This window comes from Anabrus simplex, chromosome 1, assembly GCF_040414725.1.
Source record: "Anabrus simplex isolate iqAnaSimp1 chromosome 1, ASM4041472v1, whole genome shotgun sequence".
Lineage (NCBI taxonomy): Eukaryota > Metazoa > Arthropoda > Insecta > Orthoptera > Tettigoniidae > Anabrus > Anabrus simplex.
In genome coordinates, this window is record NC_090265.1 from 845,074,445 (window position 1) to 845,101,478 (window position 27,034).

General features: G+C 38.0%; 1 protein-coding gene across 3 annotated transcripts in view; it reads right to left on the reverse strand.

Moving 5' to 3' along the window:
* Positions 1–27,034, reverse strand: part of Ate1 (arginyltransferase 1) — a 145,132-nt gene that overhangs the window by 93,855 nt on the left and 24,243 nt on the right. For all 3 annotated transcript variants that reach the window (XM_067136422.2, XM_067136421.2, XM_067136423.2), the window contains exon 4: positions 14,349–14,444. In XM_067136422.2, the coding sequence (XP_066992523.2) occupies positions 14,349–14,444 (96 nt within the window). The remainder of the gene's footprint in view (positions 1–14,348; positions 14,445–27,034) is intronic.

Below are 27,034 nucleotides of genomic sequence, written 5' to 3' on the forward strand. Positions count from 1 at the left end.
AAATGTCTTCTCGGATAATTATGCTGCATTATTGTTTCCATTAACGGAATTGTGTTTGCCCACCAACATACTGAAGGTGTGGCAACGTTCCAATGAACCCAATAGGACACTGTGGGAGCAAATAGATAACTTAATGTTGTTTTTGAAAAGAGAAGTAGGAGAGGAGAGAGTCACAATGGCAAATAATCAGACCCTTTCCTATAGCCAGAATGCGAATTCGTGGAAATCGCACGATACGGACAAAGTTCATTTTGGCTCTGCGTGTCGTATAAGGATAGGGCAGGCTGGAGACTTGGGAGCGTATAATCAGATTGGCAAAGATTGAATTTCACTTATATTCTAAGACCCTTGATTATACATAAATATATACAATTACACATACAATCATATACACTTCTGACACCATGTACTCTGACACCATTTAAATCTCAAATCTCTTTTTCAAACTTCAGATCCTTCTGTAAGTCTTTCAAGTCTTTATATTATACAAGAATACATATGTTCACTGGTTGAATACTTTATGGAATGTAGCTGATCTCTATACAGCAGAGGTCTTCTCTCAGTTTCTTCTGCGGTGAATGTCCCAAGAACCTGTTACTTTGGCGGTGAGGTGGAACATCCAGATTACGAATAATTGGTGGTTTTTTTTATTTATTTTACGCCCACATTGGAGCACTGAAATCAATCTATATACAGTCAAGTCTTATGAATATTGGTTACAAATTTGGTTGATTTTTCTGATTTTGTTCCCAGAAATGTTTCATTCTCTCCGACCTGGCTGCCCGTTCTTTGTCAGTTATGTTGTACTGTTTGAGTGTATAGGTCTTCAGTTTAAGTCTCACGTTATTTCTCAGGACGCTCTTCTCTGTTTTCAATTTGTTGAATTGTCAAGCCTAATTCATTTAAATCTTCTTGGACTTCTTTGAACAAGTGATTTTTAGTTTTACTTTTCCAAAAGTAGTTGAATAAATGTTTGAGTATCCTAGTCTCTGGTAGTCGTGATATGTGACAGAAAAAAGCAACTCTTCTTTTCTGCATTGTATCTATTATAGACTCACTCTCCTGGTATACAATTCCATTGGGTAGTAATCGCCATTGTCCATCTACTTGGTGCTTTTTTTCTCAGAACTGTTCTAATGATTCGTCTATCTATTTTCTGTAATTTATCTGTAGTTGATTTTGTATTCAAATTGAATGTTTCACTAGCATAAGTTGCTTCAGGCTTAATAACGGAGTAGAGTTTAAATTTTGCATTTATCAAGAGATTTCTTCTCGTAGGTTGGCCAAGTAATGTGTTGTGCTTGTTTTAATTAGGTAATTCTATTTTCAACTCATATTTTTTCTTTTAAGTTCCAAGTTATAATCTCTCCAAGATATTTAAATTTATTAACAACCTTAATTTGTTTGTTATTAATCAGTGTGATAGGTGATGTTTCCAATTTGAAGAATGGCATCATTTCCGTCTTTTCAAAGGAGATTTGTAATCCAATTTTTGCTGCTATTTGTTCTAATTCTTCAATTTGGAGTTTAGCCTCTTCCACACTACTTGCAAGTAGTGGAAGGTCATCTGCAAATGCTAGACAATTGAGTTTGATATTTTTGCCAATCTTAATGTTTGGCTGACATTTCTTAGACCATTCTCGTATGACTTTCTCCAGTGCACAGTTAAACAGTATTGGTGATGGTGATTATTGTTTTAAGAGGAAGTACAACTAGGCAACCAACCTCAGAGTATTGGTGAGAGACCATCCCCCTGTCGAAGTCCAGTCCGGATTTCAAATGATTCAGACAACTCTCCTCGGAATTTAACTTTTGCTGTAGTGTTCTTGAGGGTAACACCGAGTTTAACGAGTTTCTGGTGTAACCTAAATTCTTTAAGGATTTTAAGTAATGACTCACGATGAATACTGTCATATGCTTTCTTGAAGTCAACAAAAGTGATAACTAGCTTTTGTTTCTCATTCTTTGATGGTTCATAATCCACTTAACTAATGATTTGGTCAGGACAACTTCTTCCAGGTCGAAATCCCCCCTGATACTCTCCAAGTTCTTGGTCGAGCTGTTCTTGAATTCTCGTGAGGATAATTCTAGACAGGATCTTATATGAGATATCAAGTAGAGAGATCCCTTGGTAATTATTTAGATCCAGTCTATCTCCCTTTTCGTGTATTGGATGAATTATAGCTGTATTCCATTCTGCAGGCAGTTTTTCAGAGTATGTCTATGATGTGTTTGTGTAGGTTTTGAAGTGTGTGGTTATTTGCATTTTTCCACAGCTCTGCAACCACTTGATTTTCTCCTGCAGCTTTATAATTCTTGAGCCAATTAATCACTTGAAATACCTCATGGAAATCTGGTGGAATAACCTTGTCCAAGCATGTTTTATTTTTTGGATCAGGTGAAAATTCTAGGTATTTTTTTGGGTCTTCAGCATTTAGTAATTCTTTGAAGTGATCAGCTAGAATTTTGGCATTCTCCTGATTATTGTGTGCTTAGTTGTCCTGTTTATTTCTCATCATGAGTGTAGGTGGAGGATATCCTGATTGATATTGTTTAAACGTCCTGTAATAGTCTCCTGTCTTATGTTGTTTGAATGATTCATCTACGTTAGCTAGGTTTTCTTTTTAATGGTCTCTTTTGATTCTTCTAAGTTCTTTGGCCGTTTGTCTTCTAGCAATAGTTAATCTCGAGACTGTGCCGTTTTCTTTTGTTGGTCATTTAGCCATGCTTTGTGTCTTTTTTGTATTGCCATATCACATTCCTCATTCCACCAAGCGTGCTTCTTTCTCCTTTTCATAGGAGCAATTTCTTCGGCAATATTTTTAAGTTTATCAATAATCGTTTCCAGTTTGTCGCTTAGAGGTGTTTTGGATCTCTCTGTATACACAGCATTATTTATTAAGTAGCTGGGGTCATATTTCCTCCTCCTAGTGAATTTAGATGGTTTGTGATGTTTTCTTGGGGTTAATTTGATTTTAATCTTTGAAATATAATGATCAGAATCAATGTCCACCCCACGAAGGACTTTGACATTATAAATTTCTCTACGGTATTTTTTATCCATTGCTATGTGGTCTATCTGAAACTCACCCAGTTTAACATTAGGGCATTTCCAGGTCATTAATGTGTGTGGTTTTCTCTTAAATCTTGTGGTTTCAAGAATAAGCCCACGGTCTGTGCAAAGCTTAATTAACTTTTCCTTTATCAGACGGTAACATGAACGGAAATTTATAGGTATCTCTGAACACTTGGAGATAACGTTCGTTATATTTTTTCGCCATTATGAGAAAAGAAAATACCAGAAACTGTCACTGACACAACACCCTTAAAAACATTCAACTCATTAAAATTATGCACTTAAATACGCTAAACTACCACATACAAAACAATTCAATATGTCCCATACAGTATTAACATACAACTTTGAGAGAGGGGGAAAGCATAGAGATGCAAGAAAAAACATGTGGCCTACAACTCTGATGAAACTACGCACAGAAACGAAGTTTACAGCGCGCAAACAACACAATAACAAACTCTTTCTTTCGTCCCGATTAACAGAGTCGCCAGCACGCGCTAGCCTCTCTTGCTTGCAGGACGATTGCTGCCCCCAATCCCCAGCTGTATTAAGTCCACACGCTGCTGTGGTGAGCGGGAAACACTCACGAAATAAAGCATCAAATAAATACGATTAAAAATGAGGTTTCGTAAATTAAATAAGCACGTAAGATTTTATCTTCTATCCTAGGGAAGAGTATTGGCCGTATTAGAGGTTATATTGGTCAAAAATAGGAAGAAGTGAAAAATAAATCGGAAAATCGGAAGACGAGTTAAAAATCTGAAAGTTTCCGCGTAAATCGGAAGGGTCGACAGGTATGGACACCCCACCGTATCCGAATGGTGTCTTTGCTCGGGTCTAGAATGTTGGATGTCCAAGCCAGTGGATTCTTTCATTAGAAGACTCTTCATGATAAGCTGATTGTCTGATCTTTGATCAATATTCTGACCGTGGTCAGGAGTTACAATCCCAGATGTGATCTGGGAAGGTGATTCACCCTAGTTGTTCAGGACTGGGAGTAGGCATTTCCTCCATACCCCTCAAACATTATGGTTTTACCGCCAATACTCGGGTGGCTGATTGCAGTGGTTTTCCACTGGGCAGCAGAGTCGCTGGTTTATATATTGATATATATTGATTAGATTCCAACACCTAATTGACTACTGGTGTGGAAAACCCTGCGATCATTCAATAACAAATCACATTCGGTTCAAGAGCCTATTGCTAGTAATTTAGTTACACACTTGCGGCCCTACCCAAACTATACCAGCACCCTTGACAGGCCTCACTAAGATGTATAACTATCAGTTCGCACTCGGGCAGGGCCTTCGACCAACACACTGAAAAAGCCGAGAGTCAAAAAGCCTTCTTGTTTATGAGTTACTCACTTATATGCCTTCTCCAATTCTTTCTAGAACAAATCACTGAACAACGCATCACCACCATTAGTCACTCATACACGTCAAAGTATCACTGTTCTTTGATTGGTTCCTTAGCATGGAACCTGCCTGTCATACTGCAATTACACACGACGTTCTCAAACATTTTGGAAGCTTTCTGTATGTCCCTTACACGTGACATCCACAAGAAATACGCAGTTCGCTTGCACAAGTATCTTTCGTAATATTGAGTCGCCACTCTTGCTTACAAGTTTCAACGCAACATAGAATGTGCCGATTCCTTCTTTGAAATATTCATTCTATCATTCCCATTATTATTATTATTATTATTATTATTCTTGTTGTTAAATATACAGACTCATTATTATTATTATTATTATTATTATTAATTATACAGACTCTCCTGTAATTTCCCTTCATATCTACATGTGTTCATACACCTGCTACTCCTCATATAATAGGCTTATTATAGCCTGGAGGTCGCAGATTTGAATCCTGTTTGAGTCCGTTCGTTCACTCTGTTATAGGATAGGAAAACACGAGAGGCGCGTCGCAAATCCCGTTCACGACAGGCAATGTTCCAAAGAACCCAATAGGACACTGCGAGAGCAAATGGATAACTTAATGTTGTTTTTGAAAAAAAAAAAAAAAAAAAAAGTAGAAGGGGAGGAGGGAGTCGCAATGGCAAAAATCATTCTCTTTCCTATAGCCAGGTTAAGAATCAAGGGAAATCGCAATGTAAGGACAAAGTTCATTTTGCCTCTGATCGATCTTGCTGCTCTCGGAATTGAATCTGACTCTCAGAAGTGTGTATTTTGTATAGGGGTGAATCATAATTCAACAGAATGCCTCCATGCACAAAAAATGTAACTTGAAGAGAGAAAAGGGGTTCAGCGCAATAATGTACAGCACGATGTGTTTGTCATGGACGACATGTGCCATTATTATGCCCATCTGTTGAGAAGTACCAAGTGGAAGAGAAAGAATGTGTTGAGGGGAGGCATCCTGGGAGCAAATGAGAAGAGGTTTCCTTGTTCAATACTTCATCTGTTGATAGCAATTTGCCAATTAGCTCCCAAACGGAGGTCTATCTACAGACTCTGCTAGTTTATGTAAAGAATTGTGACAAAATCAGGAAGGCCAGGTTACTGATAGACAGTGGATCCCAACGTAAAAAATCTAAAAACATTTAACGAAACGGAAACTGATATATTGAGCAAGGGACCCAAACATAACTGGGGCAACATATCAGCTTTCTAGAACATTACAACACCGTTACAGAAACCGAAAACGCCATACAAAAGATTCCACATGATTTACGCGAAGAAGTCAAACACGAAATCATAAAAAGGCTACCACAATACATCAACAAAATTCAAAACAATAATCCTAACAATAACACTGCAAATAAAGTACACATAAATAAACTTAGAAACAAAATAAAACAGAACAACCTACTCATAACGAAAGCTGACAAAGGCAACACCACTGTTACCATCAATAAGGATGAATACATAACAAAAACTAAAGAATGCTTCCAAGACAATACCTTTCTGATCATACGTAAAGACCCAACTAACAAACAAATCTCAAAACCTTACTAAAGAACACACATTTTTTACTTACTGAAAACAGAATCTACAAATCTGATAGTAATGAATCCCCAACTACCGACTGCAAAAGCCTATCCAAAAATACACAAAGAAAATACACCAATGAGACCTATCATAAATTACCGAGCAAGCCCAACATATAAACTCTCTCAATTCATCCAAAAATTCCTGAAGTAACATTACTCATTCCTAGCAAACAAAACTATATAGAATTCAATAGATTTTTGCAACAAAACCAAAGAACTAAAAATAGAGCAGTACCATACCATCGCATCATTCGATATAAGTAACATCTATCCCAATATCCCCAACAAAATACTACAGAAATAATTAAATCTAATCTAAGAAACTACAGCAATTTAAGCACTCCAGGAATTGAAGAATTTATGAAGCTACTTGAATTCACCACTAGTAACAACTACTTTAGATTTCACTACACAATCTACGAACAACAGGGCCTACCAATGGGGTCTCCTGCTTCTGGCATACTGGCCAAAATTTACATAGACTACTTAGAATACCATATGGCTGTCAAATGCAAGATCTAGTGTGGTGTAAGAGCATCAAATATCTATATATAAAGGGAACTGTGCTTTGTTAGCAGCTTCCTGGCAGTATTTATGACACTGTGGTCTATATTTACTGTGTGCGAGTGTTGTCTAGTGAATTTGTGATCATTTGATATGGATTTTTAACGTAAGTCTTCTGTGTTTTTATGCCATAGGCAATAGTCATCTTGTTTTGCCCTCAATTCATAGACAACATTGCAAAGAGAGACACTTGTTATAATTATTTACTATATTTGCATTGCCCTAAGTGTCAGCCATTTTGTTCTATCTGCCATCAATGCCATGGAAACTATGACAAAGACGGAAACTATGCATGCTCTTATCAACGTTGCCAAGGAACTAGTCTACACCTGTTGACACCATTACAATGGACGTATTTTTGACGGTATGGAGTAGACCATACAGCCAGCGGCTCCACGCTGAGTGTTAGGCGGTGAGAAATAACCTGACACCCTCAGGGAGCCAACGGCTTCGGGCGGTGGTCCCTCAGTGGAGGAAATGCCACTGGAATCTACTGAAAACCTGATGTCGGGCAGCAGCGCATCAGTATCGACGTGATGCACAGAGCAATTCATGCTCGAGATGGGTCAAGAGCGGGGGAGCCTCAAGCGTCACCAGAATGACTGGTTTTTCTGTTGTGGTACTGCGGTGTGGAAGAGAGAGGGACCTCACTACATTATTATTCCCAAGAACACTATCATGATAGCTGCTTTAAATGGATCTAATTCATCATGCGACACGGCTGACAACCGGCGCATTTGCAGTTCCAGGCTGCAAAGTGTGAAAAGTGCTCCTGGGCATGTGCATGTAGGCAACCAGGCTGCATATGCGAAATTTCGCGACTGGAAGAACAAAGCAGAATGTGGCTACTTGGAATGTGAGAGGACTTTTAGCTTCAGGAAAACTTCTGATAATACAAGAGCTGGAAAGGTATAATATAGGAGTGGCTGGGCTAAGTGAAACTCACTGGAAAAATAATGGCCATTTTAGAAGTGTTAATCACTGGGTCTACTTTTCTGGAAATGAAGAAAAAAGCAGTAACAGGGTGATCAGCGACAAACTGAATGGCCTAGTGAAAGGATATAAACCTGTTAATGATCGCATTATAACACTAAGTCTCGAATGCAAGCCACTTTCAATCATCATCATTCAGGTTTATGCCCCAACAGCAGATGCATCTGATGAAATAATTGACCGCTTCTATCAAGATCTTGATGCTACTGTTTCAGCTTTTCCAAGCAGAGAAATAACTATTGTTATGAGAGACTTCAATGCCAAAATTGGTTCAACACAACATGATGAGCATGTCAGAACATCGATAGGAAGATACGGAATTGGAGAAAGAAATGAACGGGGAAGCAGGCTTCTTGAGTTTGCAATTCAAAACAGGTTCACTATAACTAATACAGTCTTCAAGCATCACATACGGCACATGTACACATGGACTTCGCCTGACGGTCAATATAAAAATCAGATTGACAACATCTTGATCAGTTCAAGATGGAGGTCTTCTGTAATGGACACCAAAACCTGTCCAGGTGCAGTATGTGGCAGTGATCATCAGCTTCTTAGAACAGAAATAAGAATAAAACTTCAAATGCCAGTTAAGAGATCACACAGGATACCACAAATAGTTAATATATCGTCATTCAAGGAATCATTGGCGCGAAGAGCCTCCATATTACAGGATCCAGTAACAACTGCAGAAGGGCTATGGAATGTGACTAAAAACTGGATAGAGACCTCTTTGAATGAATCTTGAGTACCAAATACTAGAAGGCAACAGTGGATCTCTGACTTGACTCTTCAGCTTGTAGAAGAAAGAAGGTGCCTTAAAAAATCTGGCATTAACACTAAAAAAAAAGAGAGCAAATGTCTGATCTTGATAGAAGGGTTCAGTCTTCTTGTAGAAGAGATATGCTGTTGAAAATCTGTCAAGCAATATGGAATTCTAGAAGATGGCCCGAGGAATGGTTACAGTAAATCTTTGTCCCAATCCACAAGAAAGGGTCGAGGAAAAAATGTGGAAATTATCGCTTAATTGCTTCGATTTCACATGCCAGTAAAGTTATGCTTCATATCCTGCATAAGAGACTCCGGCCATTCCTAGAGTATCAAATTCCTGAAGTCCAGACTGGATTCATGAAAGGAAAATGCACTCGAGAACAGATTTTAAGCCTAAGATAAATCATAGAGAAGGCTAGAGAATTCAATGCTCCGGCATACCTGTGCTTTATTGGTTACCAAAAGGCCTTCGATACTGTCAAATGGAACCATCTTTGAAAAATTTTGGATGACGGGTTTGCCACTTCATTTGATTGATCTCCTCAAGACTTTGTATAAGGAAAATACAGCCACTGTGAAGATTCAAAACAAACAGTCTCAGCAGTTTCGTACAAGGGCTCGAGTTCGCCAGGGATGAATCATATCACCATTAATTTTCAATCTCTATGGTGAATATGCAATGAGAACTGCATTAGATGGCTGGGACAAAGGGTTTTCCATTGGGGGATGCAAGATCAACAACTTGAGATTTGCTGATGACACCACCTTGATAGCATCATCTGAAGAGGAGTTGACAGAGCTGATCAAGAGAGTAGAGGAAGCAAGCCTAGAAAATGGATTACGCCTAAATCAATAGAAAAGCAAAGTCATGATTGTTGATCGTAAGAGCAATAGTCCACATATCAAACAGATTGGACGGCATGAAGTTGTACATCAGTATGTATATCTTGGCTCCTTACTATCCAATTCTGGTGGTTCCAAAGATGAAATAAAGCGAAGAATTGAAATAGCAAAGGTAGCGATGATCCGTCTGTGGAAGATCTGGAAAGATAACATCACCATCAATACAAAAAAGAAGCTCGTTGAATCTCTAGTTCTCAGTCTTCTTGTATGATGCAGAGACCTGGACCATCCTCAAATGTGATCGTGAACGGATAGATAGCTTTGAAATGTGGTGCTGGAGGAAAATGTTAAGGATTAATTGGACAGCTCATCACACGAACACATCAATCCTGAACCAACTTCAGATAAAAGTTCGTCTATCGTGTAAGATCTCTCAGCGGATTGTACGCTACTTTGGACATATGTGCCGAGATGGTAGTCTTCAAAAGCTGATTGTTGAGGGCAAAGTCCAGGGAACCAGACAACGAGGACGAGTACCAACACGATGGACTGACATGGTGAACGGCCCCCTACAGAGTTCTCTCAGAGCAACCACATTGAAAGCTTTAGATAGGGAAGAATGGCGAAGTATGGTTCATCGGCTAGAGGGTTGAATATTATGATAGCCATGCCGCCCCTGTCATGAGGTAAAACAAAGAAGAAGACTTAGAATACACATCTATCAGTAAAATAGACAATATATTTTTTGGTGCAGCTTTGTTGATGACATTTTCGTCATTATTGATAATAGATCCACTGACGAAAATATCACATTGGATAGACTTAACACAATAGACCCCTGCATAAAATTTACCAAAGAAACTGAAAACAATCACACCTTAAACTATCTCGATATAACAATAACTAGACACGAAAACCACTTATCATACAAAATATACCAAAAACCCATACATACATCGAACACGATCAAAATAGATTCCATCCATCCCAATACTCATAAAAAAGCAGCTTACTACAGCATGATCTATAGAGCTTTTAATATACCGTTAACAGAACATGACTGAAGAAGAAATACAACTAATCCACGAAATAGCTAAAAATAATGGATACAAGAAAGAAATGGTCGATATAATTATTCATAAAATCAAATCTCGACCAAAAACCAGACTGACAAAAATAGACAAACCTAAAAAGGATTACGTATTATTTACTTAAAACAATGCACACATATATCCCATAACCAACATCTTCAAGAAACATAACTTAAAAATAGCATTCAAGACCACGCACACAACAGCACTAACATCTTACACAATACCAAGATAATCAATAGTAACAACAAGTACAATCAATCAGGAGTATACCGTATCAGATGGTAACAATTGTGAGACCAGCTATGTTGGACGTACCAGTAGAAACTTCACAATCCAATATAATGAACACTTAAATGCCGTAAAACAATTTTTCCACAATAGGCCAGCACATCGAAGAATATAAACACAGCTTCACGAACTTCGCACATGACATGAAAATATTAAATAAATCTTAAAGGCCCCTTGCTCAATATAACAGAAGAGTTTTACATATTGTTAGACCAATAGCCAATCCCAATTACAATATAAATGAAATTACAGAAAAAACCAATACTATTTTCAATAAAGCCATCCCCGCCTTAAAAAATGACTATCTCAAAACAATCAACAAACAAAACATAACACGCGCCATAGTACCAACAAACGACACGCCCAGCTCTGCCCCTACCCCCACAACAGCAACTCTCCCTACCCCTCTATCCATTCCTCTCGCAGCAGCAGACACAAACCTGAGGAGAATGCGATACAGTACAAGCCAAGCTCTCAAATCCAACGCAACCCAATCATGACAGCAATAGTAAGTACACATTCACATTAACACACACATACAGGCATTCCTTCAGCTTACAACTCTACCCACAGATAATATATATCAGCACACAGTTATAGACGAGGAAGGAGCCACCACTCTGCATCAAGAAATACTTATGTACAACCAAGACCACAACTTCCTCCAATACTTAAAGATAATATTCCACTCACAGCTGCACATACTTACCTCCATCTATATAACTGGATTTTGTTAACAATAGCGGCTTTTCACCACACATACAAGTGGAGACATTTAAATATACAATAAGTCTTCCTAGAGAACTACAGCATTGCCTACGAATGCAAGCACTGATTTATTTATAACATTGGACTCTAAACGAGAACATAGATACACGCAAGACACATACATTCATTTCTATGAAATGTTTTATATTCATTATTTTAAGAGATTTTAACATGTACGGTCTATTTTAAAGTGTGATTTTAACGTGTACTGTGTATTTTAATGTGTTTAATGTATTTGTAATTTAAATTCAAGCTTAAGTTAGGTTCCACAAACAAATTCTAATCTTAAGGAGATAGCTCTATACCTAAGTACCTGAATTATAGTATATAACCATTTTACACTCAACATGCCCAATTTGGACTCTTAGACATGATGCTTCCCCATAGCATCTTCCTTTAGAAAAAGGCATACTAACTAATGCTTGACACATATGTAAAGGTATTCACGTACAGCTGATGATGAATATTTAAAGTCGAAACCGGACCTGTAAACTAATTCTTATGGTAATAAAATTGTATTGATAAGGTAGAACCTTTTCTTGTCTATACATAAGTGAACTATCAATAAGGAAATGAAACTAGTAAATCAAGATGAAAATGAGGTTGCGTAAATTACACAAGTATATAAGAATTTAACCTAGGAGAAGAGTATTGACCGTACTGGAGGTCACATTGGTCAAAAATAGGAAGAAGTAAAATTAAATCGGAAAATCAGAAGATGAGTAAAAAACAAAGTTTTCTGGTAAATCAGAAAGGTGGGCAGGAATGGGGTTAACTCTGAATTTCTATTGGTCATCTTTCTGCTTGCCCCCATTTCCTGTTTCTCAATGTTCACTTGCTCCTGGGTGGGAGCGAGTGGATGTGTCTTGTCTTTCCTGATTGACCGTCTGAGTGGTTAGATATGGTGGCTATTGAGATCCACTCACATAGGGGCTTCGGCTCTCTTTGGAGGTAAGCACTCTTGTTCTTAACTTTTGGTTATATCGCCAATTTCATTTTAATGTAAAATTTGTTTCATTATGCAGGAGTTCGTCCTTGGATTTCACGTTAACCTGTAAAATATAAATATTATCAATAATTTAATTTTTCTATTGCAGACATCTTCACCTTGTGTTAGAGGCGAACGTTTTTCTAAATAGTTTTGTAACATTAAAATGTATCTATCATGTTTTGCCACTATTTTCTGTGTCATTGGCTGAAAGTAGCTTTATATTCCTCCGTCCGAGAACTGTTTTCCCTTCGACGGTGTACCTTTGTATTTTTTGTATTTGTTATGTAAACCTTTAATTATCTTTTGGTAATCTAATGTTTATTAGAATGGGAATAGCCCACTGCGACAGCAATGTAAAACATCAAGGTAGGATTTTTAATTTTTATATTTAGTGCCATGTTATATATGTGTTAAATGTATTGCTCTAAATTTAAATACTTTTTTAAAACACGTTGCTTTACATCGAACTGACACAGATAGGTCTTATGGTGATAATGGAATAGGAAAGGTCTAGGAGTGGGAAGGAAGCGGCCATGGCCTAAATTAAGGTACAGCCCCAGCATTTGCCTGGTGTGAAAAAGAGTAAACAAGGAAAACCATCTTCAGGGCTGGCAACAGTGGGGTTCGAACCCACTATCTCCTGAATGCTAATTACATTTTCTATACTTAAACTGTTTTTAATTTTTTAAATTATTTTGTTACCCACTCAGAGGTTACAGAATTGTAGCACAACACGCTAGATAATTTCAAATGCTGCACCAATCACATTAGCAGCATAACGAATGCTTCGTCCATCCTCGACGCGATAACCCTCACACCGCCTTCTTGGCTAAGAGGCAACTAGGCTCAACAAATGTGAAAGAATAACTGAAGAAATGTTCTTACCAATACAGTTGGTCCGTTACGGGACATAAATTTTCCAGCTAACTCATTCCTGGTTGCCAGCATTTCGACCCAGTGTGCTAATTTGGGACAAACTTGTCCAATAACGGACCAACCACATTAGTATTATAAATTTACTCATTCGGGACAAATATTTCAGGTTTCCTATGGGAATCACCAATTATATCATTCCCCTCCAGTATCGCAAAAGCTGTTAAAACTTAAAAGTGTTATTACCCACAGGTGCAATAACATAAGAGCCTAGTAATTAGGTCGTAAAGCAGCTCATTGGGTGGCATTTATGACCTCTTACTTTTAAACTTTTAGAATATAGATTTCTTAGCTCATAAAACCGCCCGAAATGGAAGCTGTCTCTGTATGTTGGTGTTTATCTCCGATTCAAATTTTACAAAGTGATCACTTTTTTTGGCGATCACTGAAGATTTCTTACAACAAAATGACTTTAATAACAATCCTCCTATTCAATAGACATTGCGATTTATTAAAATGGAATTACTTTACCCAAACATGTTTTTCAGCTTATTTTGAGCCATCTTCAGTGGGTGAACACTTACAATATCATAATAAAATGCAATATGGTTTTCTAAAACAATTTTACCGAGCTCGATAGCTGCAGTCGCTTAAGTGCGGCCAGTATCCAGTATTCGGGAGATAGTAGGTTCGAACCCCACTATCGGCAGCCCTGAAAATGGTTTTCCGTGGTTTCCCATTTTCACACCAGGCAAATGCTGGGGCTGTACCTTAATTAAGGCCACGGACGCTTCCTTCCCACTCCTAGCCCTTTCCTGTCCCATCGTCGCCATAAGACCTATCTGTGTCGGTGCGACGTAAAGCAACTAGCAAAAAAAAAAAAAAAAAAAAAAAAATTGATGTCATGGTGGGTGTTAAAGCAAATAATGTTGTGAGGTAATCCCTGAAGATTTATTAATATTTTATTTCCATTTCAAGACACCTACACTGCAATTAGAATAAAATAGGAAAAAATGGACAAATCGCAGTATAAAGTGATTTCCATAAGTAGTAAAAAGATTTCTTTTACCTTCCTTGACTGTAGAGTCCTTGTCCACTGAATTGTCCTGGAGTGGAGAACTGACACTATCTCCTCTTGGTACCTGCTCCTCTTGAACCTTAACCCCTGTAACACAAGAACTCAGTGAGAAAGAAGACCACAAGGAGAAACATATAATGGTGGTTGCAAGTTCAACTCAGAGGACAGTTATTGTAACCATTAAACCCAAGCTGAGTCTCATTCTGATTCCACTTATATGGTCATGCTCCACTATTTCATTCTACATGTCTAAGACAACTCCAAGACTATTAAGTTATTGAAACTGAATTCACCATTTGCCTTCTATGATCCATTATCCAGAACAACACTCCTATCCTTTCCTATTACAGGAAATTTTAAACTAAATCAATAGCCATGGCTCTCTTACATTTAAATACACTTAAATTGCAATCAACCAACACCACACAGAACATTGTAACTTGAAAGACTACATACTATAAGCCAGAACATCGGCATGTTTCTCGACCATGCACACAAAATAGGTTTATGCTAAATGATGTTATTTGAAGAGAATCTCAACTTTTCATCACATGGCTATAACCAGTGATATTTTGAGTCCTCAGCATAAAAGCCAGTCAGATCCTCCACAGCCCTACCACCACCTGTCACAAAAGCCCATGTGTTGCTGATGAGCATACTAGGAAAATAACATGCAAGGTAGTTCCCTTGCTGCTTTCCTCAGCAGGGTGAAAAGTGCTATTACTTACCAACCAACCATGCCTGCCAAAACGCACACAACCACCAATCGTACAAATAAACCTTTTACACCATTTACATATGTATCAATATTTTAGAAACTAAAAAGCTTACATAAGCATCATAACATGTTTGATAAAGTCATGAAAGAATTACAGTAACCTGCAGCCAAACATTATGCTATAACAATGTAAAAGAACAAACAGTCCAAAATAACCAATTTTCTTGTTAAGTAACTAGGTTCTTACTCTGTGTAATCAGGACTTACATTAACTCTTTTGCAGCACCAGTAACTTTTGTCAACTTACTTCAATATAGTGTTCGCTGTAGCAGCCAAATTATTTAGTATTCTTGCTAATGCTGACATCAGCGTTTAAACGGTTAGTAAAAGCCTCTATACATGACCCAATCTGCTAGGCCTGATCTGCAAGGACCCTGCAGAGTGGGTGGCATGTAGGCTTGTCAGGACCGGTCGGGCCAACACAACTCAAGGGGGGTGGTTGGTCGGGGCGACCACACAATATCCCAACTCACTATTGCGACACTCTGAAAGTTGGGTCGTGTAGGGAGGTTGTGCAATTTGGGCTGATATGTCATCAGATGTCTTGCGGCTGCCTAGCACGCGTTATGTATTAATTTAGTACAGTGAGTAGATAAGTTCAATTAGATTAGTAGATTATTACAATCGATGTCTGAAAAGGAGAAAGAGCTGTGGTGACGTGTTTTCAGAGCAGAGCGAGCCAGCCTACTGCTGATCGGGTACAGCAGATTGTGTTGTGTGGAGAACAGTACCAACTACCCAGCAGATCAGATCCAGTAGATAGGGTCGTGTGTAGAGGCCTTAATGCATATGGTACATGTTTATGCATCTTGAGGGCATGTTCTGAGAATATTGTTATCTGTCAGCTTTTAGTTGAAGATTTGGTTTTAGAATAGTCCGTAAATGTAGGTAAGGGAGGTGGTGGTGGGAGTGATGTGCCAAATGATAGTTCAGTACAGTACAAAATAACAGCGATGACAATCATCAGCAGGTTCAGCAAAGGAATTTTATTGAATAAAGACCATAGAATGAATGTGTTTTGTAAGTTTTATGTTATAATCTATGACTTAAAATGCATAAATAATCACTTTTGTCACTTTTTTTCAACTTCTTCATTTCTTGTGTTGTAAGAATTGCTGCAGAGAGAGAGTAACGATACTATATAATGTCAGTTCATATTATATTGTTTACTTAAATATAATACTCTAAATTAAGCCCTTATTCTGTACTAATGTCAATATATAAATTTAATGAAAACAACATGTATATATTTATTGGGAGCCTTGATAATTTTATGCCTCTTTGTGTTGAGATGTCTAAACACAAGCAGAAACGTACAGCGCCAGGTGTCTGGGAGGCTGAACCAAATAAGGCTTTGTCACCGAGAAAGAGAAAGGCACAATGTCCACTGTCTGATGCTTAGCTGACCTCGGCAGTCATATTTCGAGACTAGGAGTAACCCAGTAAAACAATGCCAGGACCAACGGTTGTCACTTTGGAAGCCCAGTGCGAAGCTTCAAGCAGAGTCTATCAAGATGATTGGATGGAAATGTCGGGTGCCAAAATTTTGAAGAAGCCATATGGGACGTGCAGGTAAAGCCCAATAGAAAACCAGAGTCATCCAAATATTTAGAGGCGACTGGAGTACGATGTGTACCCTGCAGAGCATAATAAAAGGAAGAATGGACGATATAATAAACTATGCAAGAGAGCAGAGGACAGCGCTCCTTGTCTTGAGTTCTCATCTTGAGTCACTTCGTGTAAACAGTTGTGAGAAGTAATTCATCGTTCATGGACAGACAGTCTAAGTTATTATCTAGAGGGTAAAGTTGGACATTATAAAATTTCATAGGAGTGGGTCTTATACAAACACTAAATGCACTCAGAAACGGGACTGTTGCGTGCAAAATGTTTTAGAGAAGCATTAGAAATTCTCAAGTTATTGTAGTGAGAGACTGCTGAATTATATTTGACAAACACATTAGTACGAGAGTCTGTGTTTAGACAGCGAAGCCCACTTTTGTGTAGTAGAGAGCAGCACTTCAGTTGGAGAGAGATGGCAGATAAACATGAACTTGAACTGGTAGACAAAGGATGTAACCGGACTTGTGCTATGTAACAGTGGTCGCGCTTGTAAGGTGAGCATAAACTGGTTTCTTTAGGTCAAGGGCAGCGGTATGCCAATGTTTGTATCTCGTTAGTCGTAATACCAGTATTAGCTCTCACCATGAATAAAACTGAGTTCTACTGGTGGTGAACGCTCAAGAGAGAAGACATTGATTTTGAACGTGGACTGCTGAGATGGAGACTTGCAGGAGCTTTAACTTCTGGATTGCTGATCCCACGGTGATCATGGCTGATCACTAAAGAAATGGAGCCAGCCTGGCCCAGGTAGAAGTAGTGAATCAACGAAAGATGAGTACAAGCTTTGGATGAATTTATACAATGTCAAACGTCATCTAATTTAGCTGAGGGCATAGGTTAATTTTGATAGGATTATACTTCACCTAAGAACTCACAAACTCACCAGTATCATCCAAGGAAGACAATCATACTTGTCAGCGAGAGATATCCTATCATCATTTCACAGGATTTTCTGATAACTTGTAAATATTGTACAGAAAATGTTGTCTAGTGTATGGAGTCGTATTTTTCATTTTATTTCTTTTTTTACCTGTGTGGGTAGCATAATTTATAATTATTTCATTGTTTTATTGGTGTTTTCTGCCACATTTTGCTTTTTTTAATTGTATTGATATAAATTGTATATCTTGGGATAAAATGTAAAGTTAAAGGAAGTAAGATTAGAATCAATAAAAGGTTAATGTTAGTCAGATTAATGGAATTTGAAGGACAAAGAACAAGCATCAAATTTTCCTATGCGTGTGCATGATGGCGTGAATGATGACGAATATTTGTGGAGTAGTGATCCACGCCATTGATAGTATCATCGCCTTACTTTCTAAGAGTAAATATGGCTTATTTGTGTTCCATCATGATCATGTTGTCAGATTTTATAACTGGATTATTGTTTGTTAACTTGTAGATTTGCAATTTCATGTTTAAGGAACATATTATGTAATACGAGATAGTTCAGTAACCTTCTGGACTTATGTATAAATTTGAGTAAATTGTGAATTAATCTTAGTCTTCAATTAGCATTGAAGATGAGTCAATATTTAAACTGAATTGAATGAATGAGCGCGAGTGTGATTTTTGAAATGTTTGACCCAAACTTATGTGGAGTATGGGATGATAGTTTGCGTCATCTATTCTATGTCAATTTAGCGATCTTAGGATGTGGGACTATTTACTGTTGAATTTATGGTACTTGTGTACAGGATTATTTTTTGTGACTTACCTTGGTTAGATATGTTTGCAGCAAGTTATGAGCTAGGAGCCTGTGAGGCCAGCGTATTATGTTTCTTTGGGAACCCAAAGGATTTTGCTACATTAGGAGCATGGATCTCAATTATTTTGTTATTCCGCCATTGTCCAGTGAGGAAAATTTGAGTCTACCAAGAAGAGCTTTGTGAAGCGGCCGATTTGTATTTTTGTCCACATCATCAAGTACGGTTTCTTCTGAGATTTTAACAGTGCGAGGTATTTGAGTCGCCCACATCGTATTAAATCAGATGCGATTTATATTTTTTGTCATGTGCTTATTTTCAGGAACCAATGTTGAATTAATGATCAAAGTCTAAAGTCCATTCTTATTTATTTATGTCAAGTTATTATTTTCAGGATCCCCACGTTGAATAGGGAGTGAGTTGGTTAAAATGTTAGATGATTATTATTTTGTCTCTTTTCATTGGAATTGTGTGAGAGAACTAACATTGAACGTTGCATGGCTATTGATTTTGAGCAGAAAATATGACTACATGTGAATTGTTCTTAAATTTGTTTGTGCATTTTGTTTCATGTGATGTATAGTGTGTGGTTTTGATCTACGCATTCATTTCTTGATTGTTACTCCGGCGAGAGAGATACATAGTATAATACGCCTCACCACTCAGAATAATTTCCCTGAATTAGATAATGTGTAAGGCTAGGATCTCTACTGCAACATCAAGTGTGCAGGAATGAGATGTACTCATTCATAATATTTTGCACTCCTATGTCAAGTGGGGCTCAACATTGAAATATTAGACTTGCGCTCCGATGTAGAGCCCCACTCGACATGACAATAGCTTGTACTTTCAGCGTTTATATGACGACTGTGCTGTGTTCCAGTATTGTAGAGCTATCTAACGCTCTTTGAAAGAACACCTTTCCCTCATTTACTAGAGTTCGGGGAATCGTACTGACTTTGTAACCTCTGTTATCCTCGAATGTTTAGGAAAGTTTACTGATGATCAAGACTGAATGTAAACACTGACTTCTGCTTCATCTTCGCTCATGGAACAGTTAGTGGACATTGATAGTGATGATGAAGCAATAGCTAAAATGGACGATTTAATATTGAATAATATACCGCAAATGAAAGTGAATAGAGTTATGGTGAAAATGAAATTAGAGGGGGTGATGCTCCTCCAAATCCATGGCACGAGTGGAGAGGTGGCAATCCTGATTTACCTGCTTTCTTATTCAATGAAACAATGCATCACATAGGAACAATCATTCAACATTATAATTTGTGTTAGATTGTTTCACAGTGTTCATTTCCTAAAGCTGCTCATAGTGCAGAAATGAATTAGGAGTGGAGCAAGAAACATACACTAAGAATAATGGAGTTCAAAGGGCTAAAGTTTAATAAACCAACAAAACAAGCAAGAAGTGTATTGTAAGCACGCGAGCTAAGTTTAAAGTAATTAAATTCTTTAAATGCATCTGTTAGTGCATAGTTGCAAATCTTTTGTTGTTTCACTTCAAAACCTCTATATTTTTGAATCAAGTACAAAACCTTTTTATTCATGTCATGTGTTGTAAGTGTTGGCTCTTTTACATTTTGCTTAATGTTTGTAACAAATATTTCCTCTACCTTGGACATTAATTTGTGAATTACGTAAATATGCACGGTGGTGGTGGTTAATGTTTTAAGAAGAAGTACAACTAAGCAACCATCCTCTATATAACACTAACCAGAGAGAAAAAAAATGGAAGGGATCCGACACTTCAAAAAATGAAGATATTAGGCAAAGAAAGAAAAGAGCCACAAAGGATGTGAAAATGTAAGACTCAATAGGCCTCAAGTGCTCTAATACCATCAGCATCGGAAAACAACAACAGACGACCAAGGGAGGTCGGACAGGAGAGATGAAAGTGAGGAATACATATGTATCCATGTTATTCTTGTATAACAATGTGTTATTGTATGCGTTTGTCCAAACCTTGTCCCGTTTCTCTACGGGGTTGGGTATGAGGTGAGATGAATCTGTCGTGGCGGGTTTTTATGACTGGATGCCCTTCCTGACATCAACTTCGTGAGAGGAGTTAATGAGATGAAATGGATGACGTGATATATGATAGTAGGAAGGGAGAGGGCACATAGCCCACTCCAATCGAATAGCACCAAGGGGTCTGCTCAAGGCTTAATGTCTCCATCCGACGGACAAATCACCATCAACAGCGTCATATGCCCTCACTCCATATGAGCACTGTGGAGAGTTTTGGAATTTAATCCAGGCTCTTGGCACGCAATCTAGTGATTAGAAATTGTATACCACGACCTCCACTACCCTGCCGGCCAACATTCTAATGGTGATTTTTTTTTTCGACCAACGGGTCTCGAAGCGGATAACCACAGTGTCAGACCATTTATACTTCAATGCCTCAATGATCATGGCCATGTGTTATTGTATGCCATAAAATTAATGATCAGTATCATAGCTCAGATCTGTAGTTTACAGCATTCACACAGAATTTTATCATGACAGCTAACTTTACACGACCTATTAATTTGATTTTAAAAACAGTATATGAACTAGAAAGTCACTGTGCTCCAATGATTTCACCTCAGGTATGATAAAGGTACCAGGAACGCTAAGCTTAAATTGGCTTTACCGAGTGCTCTTAGTGATCTGTGAAGAAAAAATCTCAAAGTGGGAGAAAAGGAATCATCAACCCACTCATTAAAAAGGGTGACACAGAAATGTGGAAACTATACGGACATAACACTTGTCACACACCACAAATCTGTTGGAGAAGATTATCAAAATGGGATTTAGGAAAATAGTGGAACCTTTGCTTGAAGAAGAGCAACACTGATTCAGGAAAGTTCAAAATACTATGAATCTCATTTCTGCGATAAGAATGCTTACAGAGAAGTATAAGGAGCATGGAAAGACTCTTATGATTACATTTTTAGACACTGAAAAGGTCTAAGAGTATCTCTTTGAAAAAGATCTGGGAATGTCTGGAAGACTCAAGGTGCTGTAGTACCTGACTAACGAAGTAAAGATGCTATACCAGAATTCTTACAGCTGTATTCAGTTAGGCAGTGGATGATCAAAATGGTTTGAGACAAGAGAGGTGTCCAACAAGGAAGACCCCTATCACAACTCTTGTTCATATTAGTAATTTATATCAAAGTATATAAAGAAAATAGGCAATGAACTAAATGATCTGCAATATGCTGATGACATACTGTAATGGAAAGAAACAGAAGCTGAAGTACTGAAAAAAATTGACTGAATGGAACAACATGTTCAATAACTTTCAGCAGATCATGAGTGAAACAAAGACCATAGAAATGATCAAGAGGGAAGGAACAAACTTGAACCTCTTTTTGGAAGCAACTGAATTAGAATCAGGTCTTCCGTTGTTCATTCTCATAATGTGCCCATACCACTTAAGTTTACACATTTTTATTGCACTGGTAATAGGAACCTCAATGCAGCTACCTTCCTATTTGCATCATTTTCTGATTTTGTCATTTCAATTAGTTTGATTCATAGTTCTAATGACCTCCTTTCTATTGTCTGAATTATGCTTCAATCACTGTTTAGTTGAGTACATGCTTCTAAACAATGTAAGCAACTCCTTTCGAAGGTTACATTCTTTACCCGATACCTCCATTTCAACTCGTCGTTGGACAGCCTAGTCAGATGAAATGGGGTCGCTCAGCGGATACCTCAGGGTTTTCTAATGGCAAGTAAGACATGTAATCTTACTATAGAATACGCTTAACGTGAGTACAAGAGATTTTCAACTTACAGGTGACGCCTACAGAAACACACGACGTAATAGTAGAAATCGTCGACAAATTTTATCTGAATATTTGACTACGTGAGAACTTGTCATGATTACATGGAACACTTAATTACCCAATACTTCTCTTAGCTATCAACTAACTTATGAACTAGGCTGTAATGGAAGAATTTATGACACATACAATTGTAGAAAATAAATAAGATATTTATTAATAAAATGTTGGATTATTAAATTGGCATTTATGCGAGGCATTATTTGGAATTGCGTAAAACAAGTATGGAATATGAGTCAGTGCTGGCTCGTAAAAACAAAAATAATATCCTGTATTTAAATTATGAAGATCAGTTCCTTTGTGAAGTAAAAATTGAGTATCTACATATTTACAATAGATCACTGGACATCTAAGGTCCACACTGCAGTTGAGACGTAAGTGTAATACCAACACAATCAACTTGTTAGGATAGCTCATTTCCTTTAGACTAATTAAACAAGTCTCACTTAGACACAATGTTAAGCCGAAGTGTATCTCAAATCCACTAATAAGTTAAATCTGAATAAATCTGAATACATCTGAATAAATCTGAATAAATCAAAATAAATCTCAGTAAATCCGAAGTCATGTTTTTGTTGCTACGTTCTCGTTGTGCATGGATAACTACTTACGAACTAAGGCATTCGTTCCCAGTGCCTGATAAATACGGCTCCTATTCTAGCCTTTCCCTAGCTGTAGTTTATTGAGAAAATGTTCAAATGGAGAATATTAATCTATTTAGCTATCTAACTAATTTCAACATAATCTTTGGCTGTCATACACATGTCCTTTTAGGTTCAATGTCCCTTTCCTTCGTTATATTCCATAACATTCTACTTCAATGCAAGCTACTTTATTCTTACGCAGTTACTATGGAAGCGCTATGCCGCGGTGTTCAGAAACATACTCTCGAATACATCGGTGACGTGAATGCATTTGGTTAAATACAGCTATCAAACGTATCGTTGTATTCCGATATTCATTACAACACATCTAAAGTTGACATACGATTCCGTCACGAGCATACTTCTACAATAATAAATTCTGTTCACACCTTGGTTTAGGACGCTCCAGCGGTGTGGGCAATCTCACGTATACGAATCTAAAAAAAATATAGTGTGGCATATCTTAAACTGCAGGCACTCGATGGCCCCTGCGTAGTGCGAATAAAACTTCTCATATCACTATATAACTCGAACCTTCGCTCCAGTTAACACAATCGTAACCTTATTACAACATCTATCTAATATTTTAACATCGCAGCCTCAATAATAACTCGTCGCGTTCCAAAATTCACGACCATGTCAAAGTACCACACTGTTTCTTAAGTCAACATTTAAAAATTGCTGTATCTCATAATCTATGATTGAGTTCAATGCCCTTATTGTGTAGCAAAACAATGCGTTATTCCATTTGTTTATTTTTACACCGCGCACAACCCCTCGTGACGTCAACTTGTAACATTACCTCTATGAAATTTCTGTAATCTCCCAGTATGTCATTATAATCAGCCGTTTCCACACTTCTCTTTTAAACCTCACGCTACATATGAGTATTTAAAGATAAAAATTTCATTGTTCCGCATTGAAATTATTGATGTTAAAAATTAAATAACTGGAAAGGAGGTTCAACCTATTCAATACTCAAAAGAAAGAAACGTAGCAATCACATTTCTATTTAAATGGGACCGGTTTCGACCTTAGTCTAGGTCATCATCAGCCATAAAAAACATGTAAAACTGGAGTACGGGTGCTCATTCGGTTGTACTACTTGGCGTCGTATATTTTTATATACGTACTTGGCTTCCCGCAGCCGTGACAGGTTCTGAACCTTCGAAACATTCTCCACTTTACTTTGGTGTTTGGCCGCAGCGCGTGACCTTGAGTGTGCCGCGCTGGTTACCGGGAGCTGGCAGCTTTCTACTGCAGATCTGTTCGTCTGCGAATTCAAGCCTTTTTGATCTTCGCATGTTGATTGTTAGTGTTGTGACTTTGTGCAGGACAGAAGGTGGTGTCGTGTCTTTGTGCCTAACAGAGCGTGAAACTGACCTCCAACATTCATAAACATTTTACATGTTTTTTATGGCTGATGATGACCTAGACTAAGGTCGAAACCGGTCCCATTTAAATAGAAATGTGATTGCTACGTTTCTTTCTTTTGAGTATTGAATAGGTTGAACCTCCTTTCCAGTTATTTAATTTTTAACATATGAGTATTTCGATTGATATACGTTGACGTATATATCCATTACATCAGAAACTATTGCTATATTGCTAAATCATGTAACTACGAACTTAAATATCTCACACTTCGTTGGTAACATTCACTTGCATTTCTTATGTATCGGTCTACAATTAGCCCATCGGCACATACCTAAGGTACATGTGTAGGCAAACCAAAAATTATGCGATTAAATATTGTAAATGACTTAGCTCGCTCATGGTTGTCCCTGGTCCAGCTGTTCTGTTCCCAAATGGATGTAGTTGGGTCTTCGGTTAGGGCATGGGTTGGACATCTGGTACATCATCCGCTTCTTCATTATGGAAGTGCTGTCTGATTTCCTGTCGCCTTCCTCATCATGGCTCGGTCGTATAGCAAGATGTACTGGTCCCCAGGTTGGTCCATCATGTGTATTTAGCACATCATCCTCATGGTCTTCTTGTCAGTCTCTAAATTGATGATTATAATGTAGTGTACAGCCATTATACAATTCCTTTTTGACGTCTGTAGTCCTTAATTTCATTTTTTTAAATTTTTTCTTTCGTGGCTCTCCGACGTATCCTCGATTTCGTTGGTAATGAATTCAGTGCGTCTATTCTCTGTCTGCACTTCTTGTAGATCTTGACGAAAACTTATTTTTATTCTGATTCAACCATTGGAGATGTTTCTTTTCTTGTGTGTGATCCTTTTTATGTTGGCTTGGTCTCCTTTTGCGGACTGTAGATCACTGCGCTGAGTATCCACCCACGCGTATCTCGTAGCACTTGTAGGTGATTCCTTCTTAATATCTCGAGTCAACTATGCTATTTTTCGGTGATTTGACTTGTTTCTTCCCCTTTCCGATGCTTTTTCCTTTAATATACATTTAGATCCTTTGTTACTCCTAAAAGAATTATACCGCGGTCGGTAATTGCGTCCTCAGTCTCCGTTGTGAAAATTTAAGATGGAGTTTATTTTTAACAATCAAGTTTTTTTACTTTTTTTTTGTAAAACAATACAGTAGACCGTCCACTGTCCGTTTCACCCTGAATACTTGACCGTTCCATGACGTGTAATGGCCCTCTGTGTCATCGCAACTGGTGTCTATTCTTTGCTTGCTATAGATTACATAGCCCATACCTTCAGTCGGCGCCATTTTGAAAGCTGTCGCGGACGTGTGAACGGGCACAACAATATGTAAGAATTGGTGCAAAGTTGGTGTGGTACATGGTTGTTTTTGCTTTTTGTGATATTTTGCAGCCCCAGAATAGGTTTCTGACTTGATTGTAAAAGTTTGATGCTTTCTGTGTACTGCTTAGTATTTCCTGCTTGACTCTGTTGTCTTTTGAGATTGTGCTTCCGAGGTACTGTACTTTGATGATGATGATGATTGTTGTTTAAAGGGACCTAACATCTAGGTCATCGACCCCTAATGGTAAGAAACGAGACGAAAAGTAATGACAATTTAAAAGTCCAAAATTCATCATCCACTGACCAAAATTGAAAACATGATGATGAAGAATGAATGGACGAATATGAATTTAATATAATCAGCGGATCCAACTCACAATACTGAAAGTTAAAAATAATTCCAAAATCGATCTACTGACTAGAATTCAAAAAGACGACGATGAACAATAATTATGAACTTTAACAATCAGTGGATCCCACCCGCAATGCCCCACCTTCCCAGAAACAAACTTAAAACAATTACTGACCAAGGGACTGCTTCGAAAGCACAATCCTGAATTGATGATACTTGTCTAAAGGGATCCAAAATCCAGGTTAATGCCCCCCATAATGGTACTTTATCACTAGTAAAGTAGAATCATGGTAGTTCTAATGTTGCAGTACTAATCGAAAGTAGCATAGACTCACTGTGTTCCACACATTATGGTACTACTCACAAGTATTGTACGTCGCACAGATAACGCAGACCTACGGTGTTTCTCACAGAATGGTGACACTCATAAGCAACGCAAACCCATGGTGTTTCTCACACAGGTGTACTAATCATGGACGCTGACATTCCCGTGGTGTCGATCATATAGTGGTACTAATCACGGGCACTACCCAGACCCACAGTGTTTCTCACACAATGGTACTAATCACAGGCAAAGTAAGCCTGTGGTGTTCCGTGTATAGTGGTACTAAACACAGGTACTGTAAAACCACGGTGAATCACTCTTTGATGCTACTAATCACAAACCTATCGTGTACCTAACATAGTGGTACTACTCTCAAGTAAAGGCGACCTATGGTGTTCCTCGCATGATGCTACTAATCACAAGTACTTTCATGGTTCTAATTCAATCATCCCTTGGTTGCCCGTTTTAGTCACCTCTTGGGACAGGTAGGGGATACCATGGGTGTATTCTTCATCTGCATCCTCCACCCACAGCGTGTACTGTACTTTGACCTTATTGTGCACGGAAAGAGACCAAGGAGGAAGCCAAGGAAACGCTGGATAGAGACAGTAAAATCAGATGTGAAGGGGAGAAGTCTCAGATGAGATGATGTCCTGGAACAGAAGATGTA